Source organism: Mobula birostris, chromosome 19 (assembly GCF_030028105.1).
Source record: "Mobula birostris isolate sMobBir1 chromosome 19, sMobBir1.hap1, whole genome shotgun sequence".
In the NCBI taxonomy this organism is placed as follows: Eukaryota; Metazoa; Chordata; class Chondrichthyes; order Myliobatiformes; family Myliobatidae; genus Mobula; species Mobula birostris.
In genome coordinates this window covers 53,525,499-53,541,381 of record NC_092388.1, presented here as the reverse complement: position 1 = coordinate 53,541,381, position 15,883 = coordinate 53,525,499, and the positions used below count along the sequence as shown (strand labels likewise).

At 39.5% G+C, this 15,883-nt stretch overlaps 1 protein-coding gene across 4 annotated transcripts in view; it reads left to right on the top strand.

Moving 5' to 3' along the window:
• The window catches only part of LOC140212608 (F-actin-uncapping protein LRRC16A-like), a 345,618-nt gene extending 330,804 nt beyond the window's left edge, over positions 1-14,814 (top strand). For 2 of the 4 annotated variants that reach the window (XM_072283613.1, XM_072283614.1), the window contains 4 exons: positions 1,760-1,963; positions 4,360-4,503; positions 5,541-5,693; positions 13,719-14,814. In XM_072283613.1, coding sequence (XP_072139714.1) covers positions 1,760-1,963; positions 4,360-4,503; positions 5,541-5,693; positions 13,719-13,927 — 710 coding nt within the window. In that variant the 3' untranslated portion in view covers positions 13,928-14,814. The remainder of the gene's footprint in view (positions 1-1,759; positions 1,964-4,359; positions 4,504-5,540; positions 5,694-13,718) is intronic. The other 2 variants (XM_072283615.1, XM_072283616.1) reach the window with 2 other exon arrangements.
• Positions 14,815-15,883: the final 1,069 nt, after the last annotated feature.

The following is a 15,883-nucleotide window of genomic DNA, read 5'->3' as shown; positions in this document are numbered from 1 at the left end:
AGAAAGACCAGGGCAGCGGAAGTGTGAAAACACACCCCATCCTGACTAGGAAATACATTGGTATTCCTTCACCATTGCTGGTGAAATAACTTCCTGGAACTCCCTCTCTAACGTATACCCCATCTCAAGGAACTATTGGTTCAAGAAGACAGCTCATTGCCACTTTTTCAATAGTTTTTAATAAATATTAGAAAAAATTGTGTACAGCTCTATATTTTGGAGTACTAATGTGCGACTTAGATGTAGATATCTACAAAACAAATTAGTCGTATTTTTTAAATAATGAAAGGTTTCAGCAACACACAAAATGCGGAGAAACTCAGCAGGCCAGGCAGCCTCTATGGACAAGAGTAAAAGTTGATGTTTCAGGCCAAGACCCTTCATCAAGACTGGAGAAAGGTCAACTAACTGTTCATCCAATTCCATAGATGCTGCCTGACCTGGTGAGTTCCTCCAGCATTTTGTGTGTGTTGCTTTGGATTTCCAGCATCTGCAGATTTTCTCATGTTTATGATAAAAGGCCTCCTTTGTTGTAGCCAGTACAGTAACTGTACTGAATGTACCTGTTTGGCAGCAGTTTTCTGATTACATTCTAAAACTTTGATGCACAAAGTCGTAATGAGGTAGATTTTGAGGTCAAGAGTCCGTTAGTTTGGAGAACTAGAATGCAACATCCTCCTTTCTGCAGTGGGATGGAAGCTGTCCTCGAGCCTGGTGGTACCCACTGTGAGGCTTTTTTCTGTCTGTGGGAGGGGAAGGGAGAAAATGTCCAGAGTGGGTGGAGTCTTTAATTATGTTGGCTGTTTTCTTCAGGAAGCAGAGGCACTGGTGAGCTTTCTTGACTGTGGCATCAATGTGGCTATTGGTAAATTCCTAGAAACATGAAGCACCTTACCATCTTATTGAAGACTTTAAACAGTGGACAACGTTGTTTGTTTCTAGTATAAGTCAAGATATATTGTCTGCCTCAGATAAAAAGTGAATTACTAATCAGTGGCTAATCAACATCAGTGATTTAGCTGTAGAGTTCTTGCCTGCCACGACTAGGGGACTCACATTTAACTCCCAGCTAATGCAATCGCAGCCTTATTTGGTGTATTGTGTTCAGTTCTGGTCACCTCAATATAGGAAAGATGTCAAAGCTTTACAGAGAATGCACTGGAGGTTTTTCAGGATGCTGCCAGGATTAGAGAGCATGTCTTATGGGGAAATGTGGAGCAAGCAAGAGCTTTTTCTCTTTGGGGTGAAGGAGAAAAAAAGGTGACGAGAGAGTTGTACAAGATGAGAAGAAGCATTGTTAGGGTGGACAGCCAGCTCCTTTTTCCCAGAGCAGAAATGGCTAATAACAGGGGACATAATTTTAAGGTGATAGGGGGTAAGTATAGGGGAGATGTCAGGGGTAAGTGAGTTGAAGAATGCTTTGCTGGGGTGGTTGTAGAAGCAGATACATTAGGGTCATTTCAGAGACTTGTAGATAGGCACATGAATGATAGGAATATGGAGGACTATGTAGCAGTAAAGGGTTAGGTTGACTTTGGAGTAGGTTAAAAAGTCTGTACAACATCGTGGGCTAAAGGGCCTGTATTGTGTTGCACTGTTCTATGTTCTATATTCTAATTCATGAAAAATATTTTGCACATTGTCCCTCTCAAATGTTGGTGTTCTTGACAGAACATGCATTTTACGTATGAGGTAACGTGCAGCTTTACTGTTTCTTTACATTTCCTCGTGCTTTTACATTGTCTCTTTGTTATTCTAGCCAAGGGTCAGCAAATCCAAAAGGGAGATCCCAGCTTAACTTCACCAGAGAAACTTACAAAACCTGAACCAAAGACAGACGCAGTGAAACCCAGAAGTTCTTCCACCACACCTACCAGTCCAAAAACACCACCTCAGATTCTCAAGCCAGGCAATATGGGGCGTCCTAGTATTCCTCAAAAGCCAAGACCCAGCTGGAGCACAGGTAAGTGTAGTTACCTATCATTCATTCGTTAACTCAGCTGTTGAGGGTCAGCGAAGACTATTTCACAAACTCGGTCGTTAAAGAAATGGTCCCTTGTAGGTCAAAGTACTTGAAGCTTTTTAAAAATGGATTAGGCCTGGTAGAATAGACCACAAAGAAAAAGAACTGAAAAAATATTTAGTGGGGTTGAGAAGTTAGATAATAAGGATCAGATTCTTGCTTCCAGTGATAAATGCAAAGGTCAGCCAGTGTCCCTCAATTAATGAAATGCTCAAGAATCTGCCTTGAGTGTCTTTTTGCCTGAGCTTCCTCACCCCTCTGAATTAAGGAATTTCAAAGAGCCACAATTGTTGTCCTTGTCTTAGCTGTGAATAGTCAGCCCTTATCCTGTTGTTTAAAGTCCTAGGTCTAGACCGTAGAGTCAGAGATACAACATGGAAACAAGTCTTCAGGGTAAGAGGTCCATGCTGACCTTCAAGCACCCATCTTTCTACTAATCTTACCCCAAACCATTTTGTTGCCCCACATTCCTATCAGCTCCTCCCCAATATTCTGCCTTTCATCCTATACATTAGGCACTGGAGGAAATTTGCAGAGGCCAATTAATCTGACAGTCCACATATCTCTGGGATGTAGAAGGAGTCCTAGAGAAAACCCTGCTGTCATGGGAAGGACGTGCAAACTCCACACAGATAACACTGGAACACAGGATTGAATCCTGGATTTATGAGGCAGCTCCACTGTACGCCCCCCCCCCCCCCCCCCCCACTGTTTTATAGCTGGGAATAGAAACAGGCTTTCAACATTTTTCTCTGTCAAGGTTTTAAAGTTTCAGTTCAATCACCTTTCATTTTACTAAACTCAAAGTTCAAATTTAGTTTGTTATCAAGGTACATGTATGTCAACAGATACAACCATAAGATATGGTTTCTTGCGAGCATACTCAGTGAATCCAGAAACCATAACAGTATCAATGAAAGACCAACAGGACAGACAAGCAACCAATGTGCATAAGACAAAAAAATCAAAAAAAGAAATAATAATAAATAATTAAGCAATAAACATCAAGAACATGAGATGAAGGGACCTGGAAAGTGAGTCAATAGGTTGTGGGAACAGTTCAGTGATGGGCACATAAGGTTGAATGACGTTGTCGCACTGGGATCAACTCAGGACTTTCAGCCCATTGTATATTTTCAGAGAGCAATCGTCTTATCATGGAAATCAACCCATACACTATTCTTGTAGCCTCCGTAAGGGAAGTGCATTCTTCCTATCCAGCTGTACACTTCACCTTGCATGTGACACCAGCAAAGCCTGTGTAATTTCAGCAATACTTCTGTACCCCTTCAGTCCACCCTACTTGCAATAAAGGTTAACACACCATTTCAATATCTAAAGTATCAGCATGTTAATACTTTGATCCTCGTACAAAGGATCTGCTATTGTGAAAATGAGCGTAAAGTGTTTTTCCAGTGTCTCATCCTTTGTTATTCTCCATTATAGGCTCCTCCAGTTTTGCCTTTAAGAAATGTTGTTTTATTATTGATGCGTTCTTTCGTTTACTTGAATTTAAGGGCTTTATTAATCTCTTATCCCTTGTAGTTTGCTCTCATTTTTTCTTTCTCTATCAACATCTTGTTCATCCTGTTCTGAACTTCTCCAAATCTTCAGGTTTATTGCTCGTCACAGTGTTCCAAGTCTTTTGTAACCCAGTGGTATCCTCAATGTAAATTGTATATTATTATGGGGATTATTTGCCTTCAGGGGTATGTGTATAGATGCTATGAATTTCAACTTACTACTTTACAGATGATTGATTGTCATCTTTTAATTAAATGTCTTTGTATACCCTTCCTACTTCTGTAAATCATTTTGTTTTGATTTAAGACCCTCATTTTGGATATAACCTCTTCTCAATTCTGTAGGTGTCTTCATTTAAGTTTAAGACCTTCCTTCTCAAATTTAAAACACAATGGAACAGGTCTTTATTCAAAAGTGAATTTGATGATTCTCCCTCTTTATTTGGAGGCAGCTTGTAAAATATTACATAAATCATTAATACCTACTTATTTTATAAATCTCTGCAGAAATATGCACTGTTAGTCCATCATTTCTAATATTAAACATTTTTTCATTAAATAGTATAATTAGCTCCATTTTATTGAGAGTAGGATATATATTTTGTAAGAAATTCTAATTAGATTGGTGATATTTATTGGAAGGAAAATTAGCTCATAATCCCCTTTGTACATCTAACAAAGAACTTGTTGAAAAATGTTCTATTGGATCACTGGATGCAAAGCACTAATTTATCTCAAGCAACTGCTCGTATTGTTTGGAGAAAGAATGAATGACTTTGACAAGAATGATACCTTTGTTATTCCTTGTTATAGAGGAAACCCCAGAATCACCATCTGGTCTCTCTTCCCCCAAAACTGCTCTGGTCCCACCTGTTCTAAAGCGAGTACCATCAGATAAGGATGGGCAGAGCAGCCCCCCTTTCAGTGGGCCCAACAGCTGTTCATCTTCACATGAAGGTAGGCTGACGCTGTTTAATGGCAGACAAGAGAGATGGGGAGAGCGTTGTGGGGGAGGAAGGGCTGATTAGACTAATTGGAAGATTTACTGAACAATACAGCAGACAGTTAATTCTTTAACTGTATCATCCACTTCCTTATCAGTATCCCAAAAGAAACCAGATATTCTGAGAGAAAAGTTGAATGAAAATTTATAGCTGTAACCTATCAGTGATGAGCAAATTTCTTTTGTCTGATTGGGGACTGGTAATGTTCCTGGATGCATTCAGTGAAAGCATTACAATCTGGTGGCATTCAATGGCAATAACATTTGTAAAAGATAATGTATTAGAGGATTAACTGTAATGTAAAATATAATTTCCCTGTAAAGCATGCTCAATTATATATCAATAATGCATTTCTTTTGTTATTGCAATTGCACAAGCTGCCACAGTGTGTAAACCATCTTGTATGCATTTCACATTACAAATGGTTTGTATTATTGCAAAATGTGTATTTCATTTGTTTTCCCATTTGTTTGTCTCCATAAGCTAAAACAAATGTAACTTTGCAAAAGCGAAACATATTGCAGTCCACTAGGAATTCAAGTGACGCTAATGAGCATCAAGCAAATTTCTATACATTTAAATTTCAAAATAGCTCAAATTTTTGTCAACTACACAAATCTACCTTCATCATTGCAAGAATATTTAAGTCACGAGAGAAGTGAGGTTTTTTCCCTCAACATTGACCACTGATGTCCAGAGGTTTTGCGGTATGGGTCCTTTGAGACAGGAAAGCTTTATCACATTTATAGAAAGTAAACCATAAAGAAAAATGAACAGTTTCTTATAAAATTACTAAATACAAGATCCTATTTTGTGCAGTTTTATTTGTGTTCAAAACAGGAAGATTGTCTTTACATTCTAAAATGGAAAAGTTATTTTTGTACGTAAGAGCTAAAGGTCAGCATATTTCTCCTTCAAGTATAGTTTATGCTGCTCCAACTGATTGTGTTTATGAAGTAAAAATTAAAAACTACCATTTTTCCCTGGTAGACCTATTTGGACTTGATAATAGAACTGACACAGAAAATGATTCTGAAATGGCAAAAAATGGAGCACGTGTCAAAAGAATACTGAGGCAATCATCTACTGGCGCGGTGAATGATGCAAGCGAGATTGAGCACGAGAAATCACAGCCAATGACTGGTCAGAACTTTTGCCTTCCTGGAATAGTGATGATGATGAAGCTGGCACCAACAAATAACTAACCTTCTTTCCCCCCAAGCGGCATATAACGAGCAACTTTAAAACTGTATATTTGGAGCACAAATTAGAGAATCAGTTATCATTGACAATTGTATTACTGAATTATGGTATAACAGCATTTTTGCATGACAGATCCAAGTTAAATGGATGCAAAAATCAAAACTGGAGAAGATGAGGATATGCTCACCTCTGACTTTAAAGCTACCAAAGTTCTTTTTTAAAAAAAATTAAGATTATACACCTACCAGAGCTATTGAGTTTGTACATGTATTTTGGATTTTACTCAAAATTTAGCTAATTTTGCAAAATCAAAACCTTGCTAGTCAGTTGCACAATATGTTTTTGAGAAATTCAGGCTGCTAGATTTGACTTATAATGTACAAAAGCAATACAACAGGACAGGTGTATGTCTGTTCTAATTTGTTGGTGCCATTTTCATGTTTGGAGGCAGATCATATTCATATCTTGTGGATGAAACCTTTAATATCTCATTCCCTGTATCACATTGATTTTATTTGCTCAAAATTACGCAATGTGAAATTAATTGCAATTGGCTTCTGGTGAATATCAATAAAATTTGCATACTTTAAAAAAAACAACATTTCAAGTGATTATATAAATTATGAAGCTGACGTCTTAAATTAAAACTAAGCTTCTGGAAGGTCAGGGATAGGGATGTTGAAGCTTTGAAAGCTTTGCTTTGATGTTAGCCCTTATAAGGTGGTGGTGATAATTTTGTTAAGTTTTTATTTGACTTTTAAACTTCATTCAAGTATTGTGTCTAGCAAGCTTTGCTGCTGAGGTTCTGTGCCATCATTTGTGTGTTATTTCATTCATTTTCCTTATGATCACTTACGAACAAATACTGTGTGCTGTATTTCCTAAATGCCATAACTCAGGCTCAGTGATGAACTAATTTCAGGATATCTCACTGGTCTGGAAGTAGAGCCATTTGAAAGCATACTGCTTAAATCTCCTCTTTCTCCTTTACCATTTGCTTTAGCCTTCAATCTCCTACCTATATTCCAGAAGCCTTTTTTTTTCTGTGAATGAAAAGAGATTGAAGGCCCCATTTAAACTCAGTTCAGTGAAGATTCCAGTGGACTTGCACACAATCATGTTTTGGAGATGCTAAGGTCAAAGTGTACTTAGTATTGAAGTATGTTTGCACAATACAACCTGGAGATTAGACTTCCCCACAGACAGCCATAAAACAATGAAAATCCGTGATTCAAAGAAAAACATCGACCACCCCCCCCATGGTGTTTTGAAAATTTATAGTTAACACCCACTTCTGTAGCAACATTTGACTGCTCATTCCATACCATTCTCTGTGTAAATGAAAAAAATGCCACACATCTTCTTTATAAATCTTTAGCCTCCCCCCCCCGAACATATGCCATCTAGTTTTAAGCTCTCCTGCACTGAGATAAATACTGTGCTATTCATCTTATCTATGCCCCTCATGATTTCAGAAACCTCTATTAAGTCACCTGTCAGCCTCCATCATTCCAGGGAAAATAGTAGAAGCTTCTCTTTGCAGCTGGAGGTGCCAGGTTGCAGTAACGACTTTGTGAATCTTTTCTGCACCCTTTTCAGCTTAATATCACCCTTCCTGTAGGTGGATGACTAGAACTGCTCTTCATGCTCCCAAATATGGACTCATAAATTAACGTGTACAGTTGCAACAAGTATTAGCCAGTCTTTTTGTAGTTGTGGACAACATTGGCCTTGTTAATCTGCTCATCCTGTTACTTCCAGTTCTGATTAGATTATGAAGATGAGTTGGTGGATTTGAATCACATTTGCTAATTTACATCTCCCACCAACAATGGCAGCCAGCCAAACCTGCTCCATCTTCAAATAATCAGTACCCAATCTCTGTTAACCCACCTTAATTTTAAGGTACTGAACTTGCAAGGAAATGTCACCACATAAATACGTGAAGCCATAGGAAGTATGTGTGGCTTCAAAGTTTCCAGGCCTTGGTTGTGGTCAGCTACATGCCTCTGTGCTCTTGATGTTGAGCACATCAGTGAGTTTAGTGTGGGATCACAGAGTTAAAGAAGGTAGAGTGGGGAGTATCCTGTCCCAAGTTGAGTTCAGCTATTCATTTCATATGTGCAAGGGACAAAGGTAAGAGTTTGTGAATTTATATGTTGTAAGTTTTTTTTAATGTAATAGATTTTAATATTTTTGGATGTTTCTGACTGACAGAAATACTCATTATTTTGGCAGTGGTTGATGAGTTTATGGAAGGGATAGTCACAGAATTATAAAAGTTGAACAGCACAGAAGTGGGTCCTTTGGCCAACTCGTCACATCAACTGCAAGGCCTGTTGTTTTTGCCCATATGAGGCCTGTATCACTCTACTCTTTTCCTATTCAATTAACTACCCGAATGCCTTTTGAACATTGAAATTATATCTGCGCCTACTACTTCGTGGCAGCTCTTCCCATGTAATCACTATCCTCTGCGTGAGAAACCTGCTCCTCAGATCTTATTTAAATTCCTTCCTTTTCACTCTAAATCAATGCCCTCTAGTTTTAAATTCCCTTCCCCCCCACCACCCCGAAACCTGGGAAAAGGCTCAGATCTCCTACAAGTTTTATAAACCTGTCTCATCCCTCAGCTTCCTGTGCTCCAGTGATAAACCCAGCTGATCCAATTCCCCCCCCCACCCCACAGAGAGAGGAGCTCATTGGAAGTTGATTGGAAGGGGACTCTAGCAGCGATAACAGCAGTGGCTGGAGTTTCTGGCGCATTTCGGAAGGCACAGGATAGATGCATTCCAAAGATGAAGAAGTATTCTAAAGGGAGGATGAGGCAACCCAACCATGGCTGACAAGGGAAGTCAGAAACAGCATAAAAGCAAAAGAGAGGGCTCCTTAATATAGCAAACATTAGTGGGAAGTTAGAAGATTGGGAAGTTTTTAAAAACCAGCAGGAGACAACTAAAAAGCCACATGGAGAGAAAAGATGAAATATGAAGGTAAGCCAACCAGTAATATAAAAGAGGATATCAAAAGATATTTCAAATATATAAAGAGTAAAAAAGAGGCGAGAGTGGATATCGGACAGCTTGAAAATGAATCAGAATCAGGTTTATTATCACCGGCATGTGACAAGAAATCTGTTAACTTAGCAGCAGCAGCTCAATCTAGCAGAGAGAAAAACAATAATTTATAAATAAACAAGTTAAATTAATAAATAAACAAGTAAATCAATTACGTATATTAAATAGATTTTTTAAAACGAAAACAGAAATACTGTATATTTTTTTTAAAAAGTGAGGTAGTGTCCAAAGATTCAATGTCCATTTAGGAATTGGATGGCAGAGGGGAAGAAACTGTTCCTGGATCGCTGAATGTATGCCTCCAGGCTTCTGTGTCTCCTACCTGATGGTAACAATAAGAAAAGGGCATCCCCTGGGTGCTGGAGGTCCTTAATAATGGATGCTGTCTTTCTGAGACACCACTCCCTAAAGATGCCCTGGGTACTTTGTAGGCTATTACCCAAGATGGAGCTGACTAGCTAAATGACTCTAGAGAGGTAGTAATGGGGTATGAAGAAATGGCAGAAATGGCATTATGCATCTCTTCACTGTGGAAGACACCAGCCACATGCCAGAAATGCAAGAGCGTCGGCGGGGGGTGCGGGGGAGGGTGCAGAAGTGAGTGTAGTTGCTATTACTAAGGAGAAGGTGCTTGGGAAGCTGAAAGGTCTGAAGATAGATAAATCACCTTTGATCAAATGGACTGCACTCCAGAGTTCTGAAGGATGTAGCTGAAGAGATTGTGGAGGCATTAGTAATGATCTTTCAAGAATCTGTAGATTCTGGAATGGTTCTAGAGAAATGGAAAATTGCAAATGTCACTCCACTCTTTAAGAAGAGTGACAGGCAGAAGAAAGAACTTACAGGCCAGTTAGCCTGGCTTCAGTGGTTGGGAAGATATTGAAGTCCATTATTAAGGTTGAGGTTTCATGGTACTTGGAGTCAAATGTTAAAACAGGCCAAAGTTAGCATGGTTCCTTAAGGAGAAATCTTGTTTGACAAATCAGTTGGAATTCTTTAAGAAAATAACAAGCAGGATAGACAAAGGAGAACCAGTGGATGTTGTGTACTTGAATTTCCAGAAGGACTTTGAGAAGATGCTGCACATGACGCTGTTTAACAAGATAAGAACCCCTGGTATTAAAGAAAAGGTACTAGCATGGTTAGAAGATTGGCTGACTGTTGTTGGGTCTGGGTCCACAACTTTTTTTTTACACTATGTTGATGGTTTGGATGAAGGAATTGATGGCATTGTGGCCAAGTTTGTGGATGATGTAAAGATGAGTGGAGGGGCAGGGGCAGGTGGTGTTGAAGAAGCAGACAGTCTGCAGAAGGACTTTGACAGATTGGGAGAATGGGCAAAGAAGTGGCAGATGGAATATAGTGCAGAGAAGTGTATGGTCATGCACTTTGGTAGAAGGAATAATGGCATAAGTAGACTGTTTTCTAAATTGGAGAAAATTCAAAAATCAGAGGTGCAAAAGGACTTTGGAGCCCTCGTGTAGGATTCTCTAAAGGGGAACTTGCAAGTTGAGTCAGTGGTAAGGAAGGTAAATGCAATATTAGTATCCCTTATCTAAGAAAGGATAGGCGGGCATCGGAATGTGCCCAGAAGAGGTTCACAAGAATGATGGCTCTGGGCCTGTAATTGTTGGAGATTAGAAGAGTGAGGAGGAATCCCATTGAAACCCATAGAATACTGAAAGGGCTAGGTAGAGTGGATGTGGAGAGTATGTTTCCTTTAGGGAGGAATCTAGGACCAGAGGGCACTGTCTCGGAATAGAGGGACATCCATTGAGAACAGAGAGAGTAGTGAACCTGTGGAACCCATTGACATGGACTGCTGTGGAGGCCAAGTCATTGAGTATATTTAAAGCAGAGGTTGATAGGTTCTTGGTTAGTCAGGATGTCAGAAGTTACAGGGAGAAGGCAGGGGAGTGGCAGAGCAGACTCAAAGGGCCTTTGCCTCATACTGCTCTTATAATTATTCCCAATCCCTTTTTCGCTCTTTTTCCATTCCTCCTTCCAGTTACCTTCTCAGCTATTTGCTTCTCCTCACCCATCATCTCCCTCTGGTTTCCTCCTCTTTTCCTCTCTACTATGGTCCACTGATTTCCAACATTAGGTTACTTCTTCAGCCCTTTACCTCTTCCATCTACTTAATCCAGATACTTAGTCCATCCTCCCTCTCCCACCCACCTTCCCACTTACCTGGTCGAATCTATCACCTTCCAGCTTGTATTCTTTCCTTTCCCCCCACCTTCTTAACTTGGCTTCTGCCTCCTTCCTTTTTAATTCTGATGAAGTGTTTCGGCCCAAAATATTGACATGTTTATCCTCCTCCACAGATGCTGATTGACTTGCTGAGTGTGTGTTGCTCAAGATTTCCAGCATCTGCAGAATCTCTTGCATTTATATTGGAAAGCCTTCAGATTTTGTTTTGTTTTGACAGTCCATCATAATTACTACACAACTATTTTCCTTTTCTTTCTTCAATAGATAAATACCTGAGTGACCACACTAAGACTTAACTTCTTGATTCTGGATCATCACTGTTAGCCTTTTGGTTTCCTTTGTCTTCAAAGTAAATTTATTATCCAAGTACAGATATGTCACCATATACATCTCTGAGATTCATTGTCTTGCAGGCATACTCAATAAATCCGTAGAATAATAATCACAATAGAATCAATGAAAAACCCCAGCAACATGGGCGTTCCACCAGTGCGTAAATACAAAAAGAAAGAATAAATAAATAAACAAACAAACAAACAAGCAAGCACTGAGTATCAGGAACCTGAGATGAAGAGTCCTTCAAAGTGAGCGCATAGGTTGTGGGAACAGTTCAGTGATGGGCCAAGTGAAGTTATCCCCTTTGGTTCAAGAGCCTGTGGTGGTTGAGGGGTAATAACTGTTCTTGAACATGGTGGTGTGAGTCCTGAGGTTCCTGTACCATCTTCCTGATGGCAGCACCGAGAAGAGAGCACGGCCTGGGTGGTGGGGGAACGTTTCAGTGATATCTTGCTGATCATGCTGACCATGGATGGTAAAAACCAATACAAATAAATATTTTTAACAAAAATTAAAATCCCATGAACTGAAAAGTAGAAAAATAAAGATTAATGCACCTTAGTACACTAATATGAGCACTTCTTATGGTGGTTCATTGGAAGAGCTGTTCAAACCAATGGTTTTCTTAATCAAGAAGTATGGAACGGAGATGGACAAAAAGCTTGTGGCTTCAGATGAATCATAATCTAATTGAATGGAATGACCACCAAGTACCAGCCTCTGCTGATAACTAAGTTGATGGTTCCAGCAGAGAGTGTTTAAGTATGTTTTATTTCCATTAATATTCATTTGGGAGATGTAATCATACAGCATATTGTCTCTGCTGCTTAGCTTCCTGCTAATTCCTCACATGGTTACGTGAATGGTATAGGAGTTTAAGTTATGCTAAATACTAAAACAAGTATCCACACAGAACAACAGATTATATGTGAACAGTGATTCAGGAAATGGTATCACTTTTTAAGAGGATGCAATTTCTCTAGGTACTTTTTATTTTATATGCACAAAGATTACTCCCATCGGGTATTTCTTGTACCTTTATTTTGGGATAAATCTGTGGCTTTCTGTTAATTGTTATTTTTTGATCTTTTTATTTAGTGGTTGGAACTACAGTGCGTGGTTATAGCGTATCAGTAGTTAGAAAGCTAACCACTGAAAATTGTGTTTTTAATTGAAGTTAAAGCTAACTAAATTTAGCATGGAGTTGCACAGTATGGAAAGATGCATTTTGGCCCACCATTTTGGCACAGACCTTCGAGCGCCTAATCCTACTCTAATGCCCTTCACATTCCCATCAATTCCCCTGGGCTCTTCACTTACACACTAGGGGCAAATTAACATACCAACCATTTTGCCTTTGGTATGTAAGAACAAATTGTATCCCTAGAGCAGAGATTCCATACCCGGGATCCACAGATCCCTTCCTTAATGGTGTTGGTCCATGGCATAAAAATGGGTGGTGGCTCTTGTCCTAGGAGAAACCCACGTAATTGCAGGGAAGACCTGCAAACTCCACAGAGACCAGATCAAACCCAGGTTGCTGGAGTTGTGAGACAGTAGCTCTCCCTGCTATCCCACCATGTTGTTCATGTGGACCTATTTTGGGAATGACTTTTACTTATAGCTTTTGAAATTTAGAGTATAGAGATGTTTAAATATTTGTTTCACTTAATATGACCATTGTATTAAAAATTAATTGCTTCTGGGCTTAGCTGTATAATGATGCCTGCCTTAAAAAAACATGTTCTAGGCATTGTCTTGCGTTAGGCTGGGTGCACTGTTGCTTATTTCTACACAGAGTTCACCAGTGGTTGCCGATTGACCAGAACTGAGGATCAGAATGCACTTTATATCTGGTCGTTGAGCTTAATGTTGGCCATGGTTGGTGCAAAGAGCACAGATCCGTTCATTTGAATGGAGTCAGCAATCTTTATTAGAGAATGATGTCATTTTAATGTTTTAGTGAAATTATAAGATTTATTGCTTTTTTTAAAAAAAATCATAACTTCTTCCCTAGCAGTTTAGCTTTATTGAGTTAAAAATATACCAGTGGTTTCTGCAATGATGGTTATTAAAAGTACCCTGATGCCATGAGCTGTCAGTTGTCCAACACGGTGGTCTAGAGACAGGACCTTATTGAGGTCAGCTCGTCTCTCACAGACTGCCCATCCTCATGGACAAACAGCAGCCATGACCATGGGTATTCCAGGAGACGTGAGTACAAGGCACAGGTCCGACGCAAGTCTTGTCTCTGCCACCATGTACCAACGTATTTTATTTTTTCTATTTTTACGTTGCATTAAATAATCTTTACTCCCTTGTTATTAAAAATTACCAGTACGTCAAAGTTCTATGACAGAGACCAGCTCCAAGCAAAGCCCTCAGTCAGAAGAAAGCAAGCCAGATCGATCTGCTGACGATCAAGAGTTTCGAGCGAAGGAGAAGACGACAAAGAGAGAGCGGCAGCACTCGAAGACGGAGGGGAAGAGCGGCAGCAGATCCAGTGATTCTGGAGAGGAGGGCGACAAAGACTACATATTTGTATAAAAGCTTTGGGGAATAGAGGTTGCACAGCACAAGAGCACACAGTGAAACAGGTGATCAGGGTGTAACAATGAACCTGAGATGTTTCATTCACCAGCCAAACATCAGATACTTTTTTTTTTAACTGGAAAACTATTGGGATTCTTGGCTTACATTTTTTTAAATTACTTGATTCTTTAAAATAATCTATTGCATTAATTTACTGCATGCTTATAATGCTCTGCCATCAACCCAATCTCATCCATTAATCTCCTTTCACTGCTTCCCAATTCTGACAATGGTTAGATGCCAATAATTTCTCTTACACTGGAATTTTGTATAACAGCTCTGAAGAACACGAGAACATTGGAAAACATGCATTGGAACTGGAAACTTTGTGGGGCTAGCTTCTGAAAAGTATTCAGAAAGTTAATGGATATGCCCCGTGTGCTTGTGTGTGACGAATGCGCACAAGAGATGTAATCCTGTATGCAAGTGAGAAGACTAATGCTACTAATTGAGCACATTAATAAAATAGATTTGTATAATTTATTATAAATAAAAAGGGGAGCTTGGATAAGGGTTTATAATCCTACAGCAGGGCATCTTTTGTCCTTGATGTACAGATACGCCATTCCAGTTTATTAAATAAGTTGTCATAAACATTCTCATAAGCACAATGAGCGAGAGTATATGGGGGTGTAACTTATAGCAGTTTCATGTAATGGTCTGATGGAACAAGGAATTATGATTTTATTTTAATCATTAGGCTAGCTGATGATTTCCCCACTTTTACATCTGAAAATAATTTTATCATTTTTCCTTCCAGTGACGTATATTGCTCACTGTATGTTAGTTCCAGTGTAGGTGGAATTTCTTCATGTATATATTTGTACCAATAAAGAGAATGATTCATACCTTTGTTTCTTCTGGCCTCAACTGTCCTTCAAACCAAGCCTTAGTAATCTGCAGATGTGACAAAACAACAAGTGAAGCATCCTATGCCTACTTGCAACCAGGTCTGGTTAATGTTCGGACACTGAGAAACAGGATCAAAGTTCAAAGTAAATTTTATTATTAAAGTACATATATGTCACCACATACAACCCTGAGATACATTTTCCTGTGGGCATACTCAGTAAATCTATAGAACAGTAACTACAACAGGATCAATGAAAGATCAACCAGAATGCAGAAGACAACAATTTGTGCCAATACAAATGTAAATAAACAGCAAAAAATAATGAGAACATGAGATAAGAAGGTAAAGAGCCCCTAAAGTGAGATTATTGGTTGTGGTAATTTCTCAATGGATGGGCAAGTGAGTGTAGTTATCTCCTTCTGTTCAGACGCCTGACAGGTGTGGAGCAGTAACTGTTCTTGAACCTGATGGTGTATGTCCTGAGGCTCTTGTACCTTCTGCCTGATGGCAGCAGCGAAGAAAGATGATGGTCTGGGTGCTGGTGATCACTGGTGATGGATGCTGCTTTCCTACGACAACGTTTCATGTAGATGTGCTCACTCATTAGGAGGGCTTTGCCCATGATGTACTAGGCCAAATCCACTTCCTTTTTAAGGAATTTCCATTGAGAGGCATCGCTGTTTCCATACCAAGCCGCGATGCAGCCACTCTCCACAACACATCTATCGAAGTTACATCTATAAATGTAGCATTCATGCCACCAAACTGCCAGACAATAACTACCAGCAACAAGAGAGGGTCTTCCACCATTTTGACATTCAGTGGCATTACCATCATAGAACCCCCACCATTAATATCCCGGGTATCACCATTAGCGAGAAACTCAGCTGCTGCAGCCATATAAATAGCATTGCTCCAAGAGCAGGTCAGAGGCTGAGCTTCCCAAAGTGGAGGGTTTCACCTCATGACACCCCATGACCTTCCCACCATCTGCAGGACCTGCATCAAGAATGTGCTGAGTTCTTCTCTGTGCTTGCAAATGCCATGTTAGCATTCAT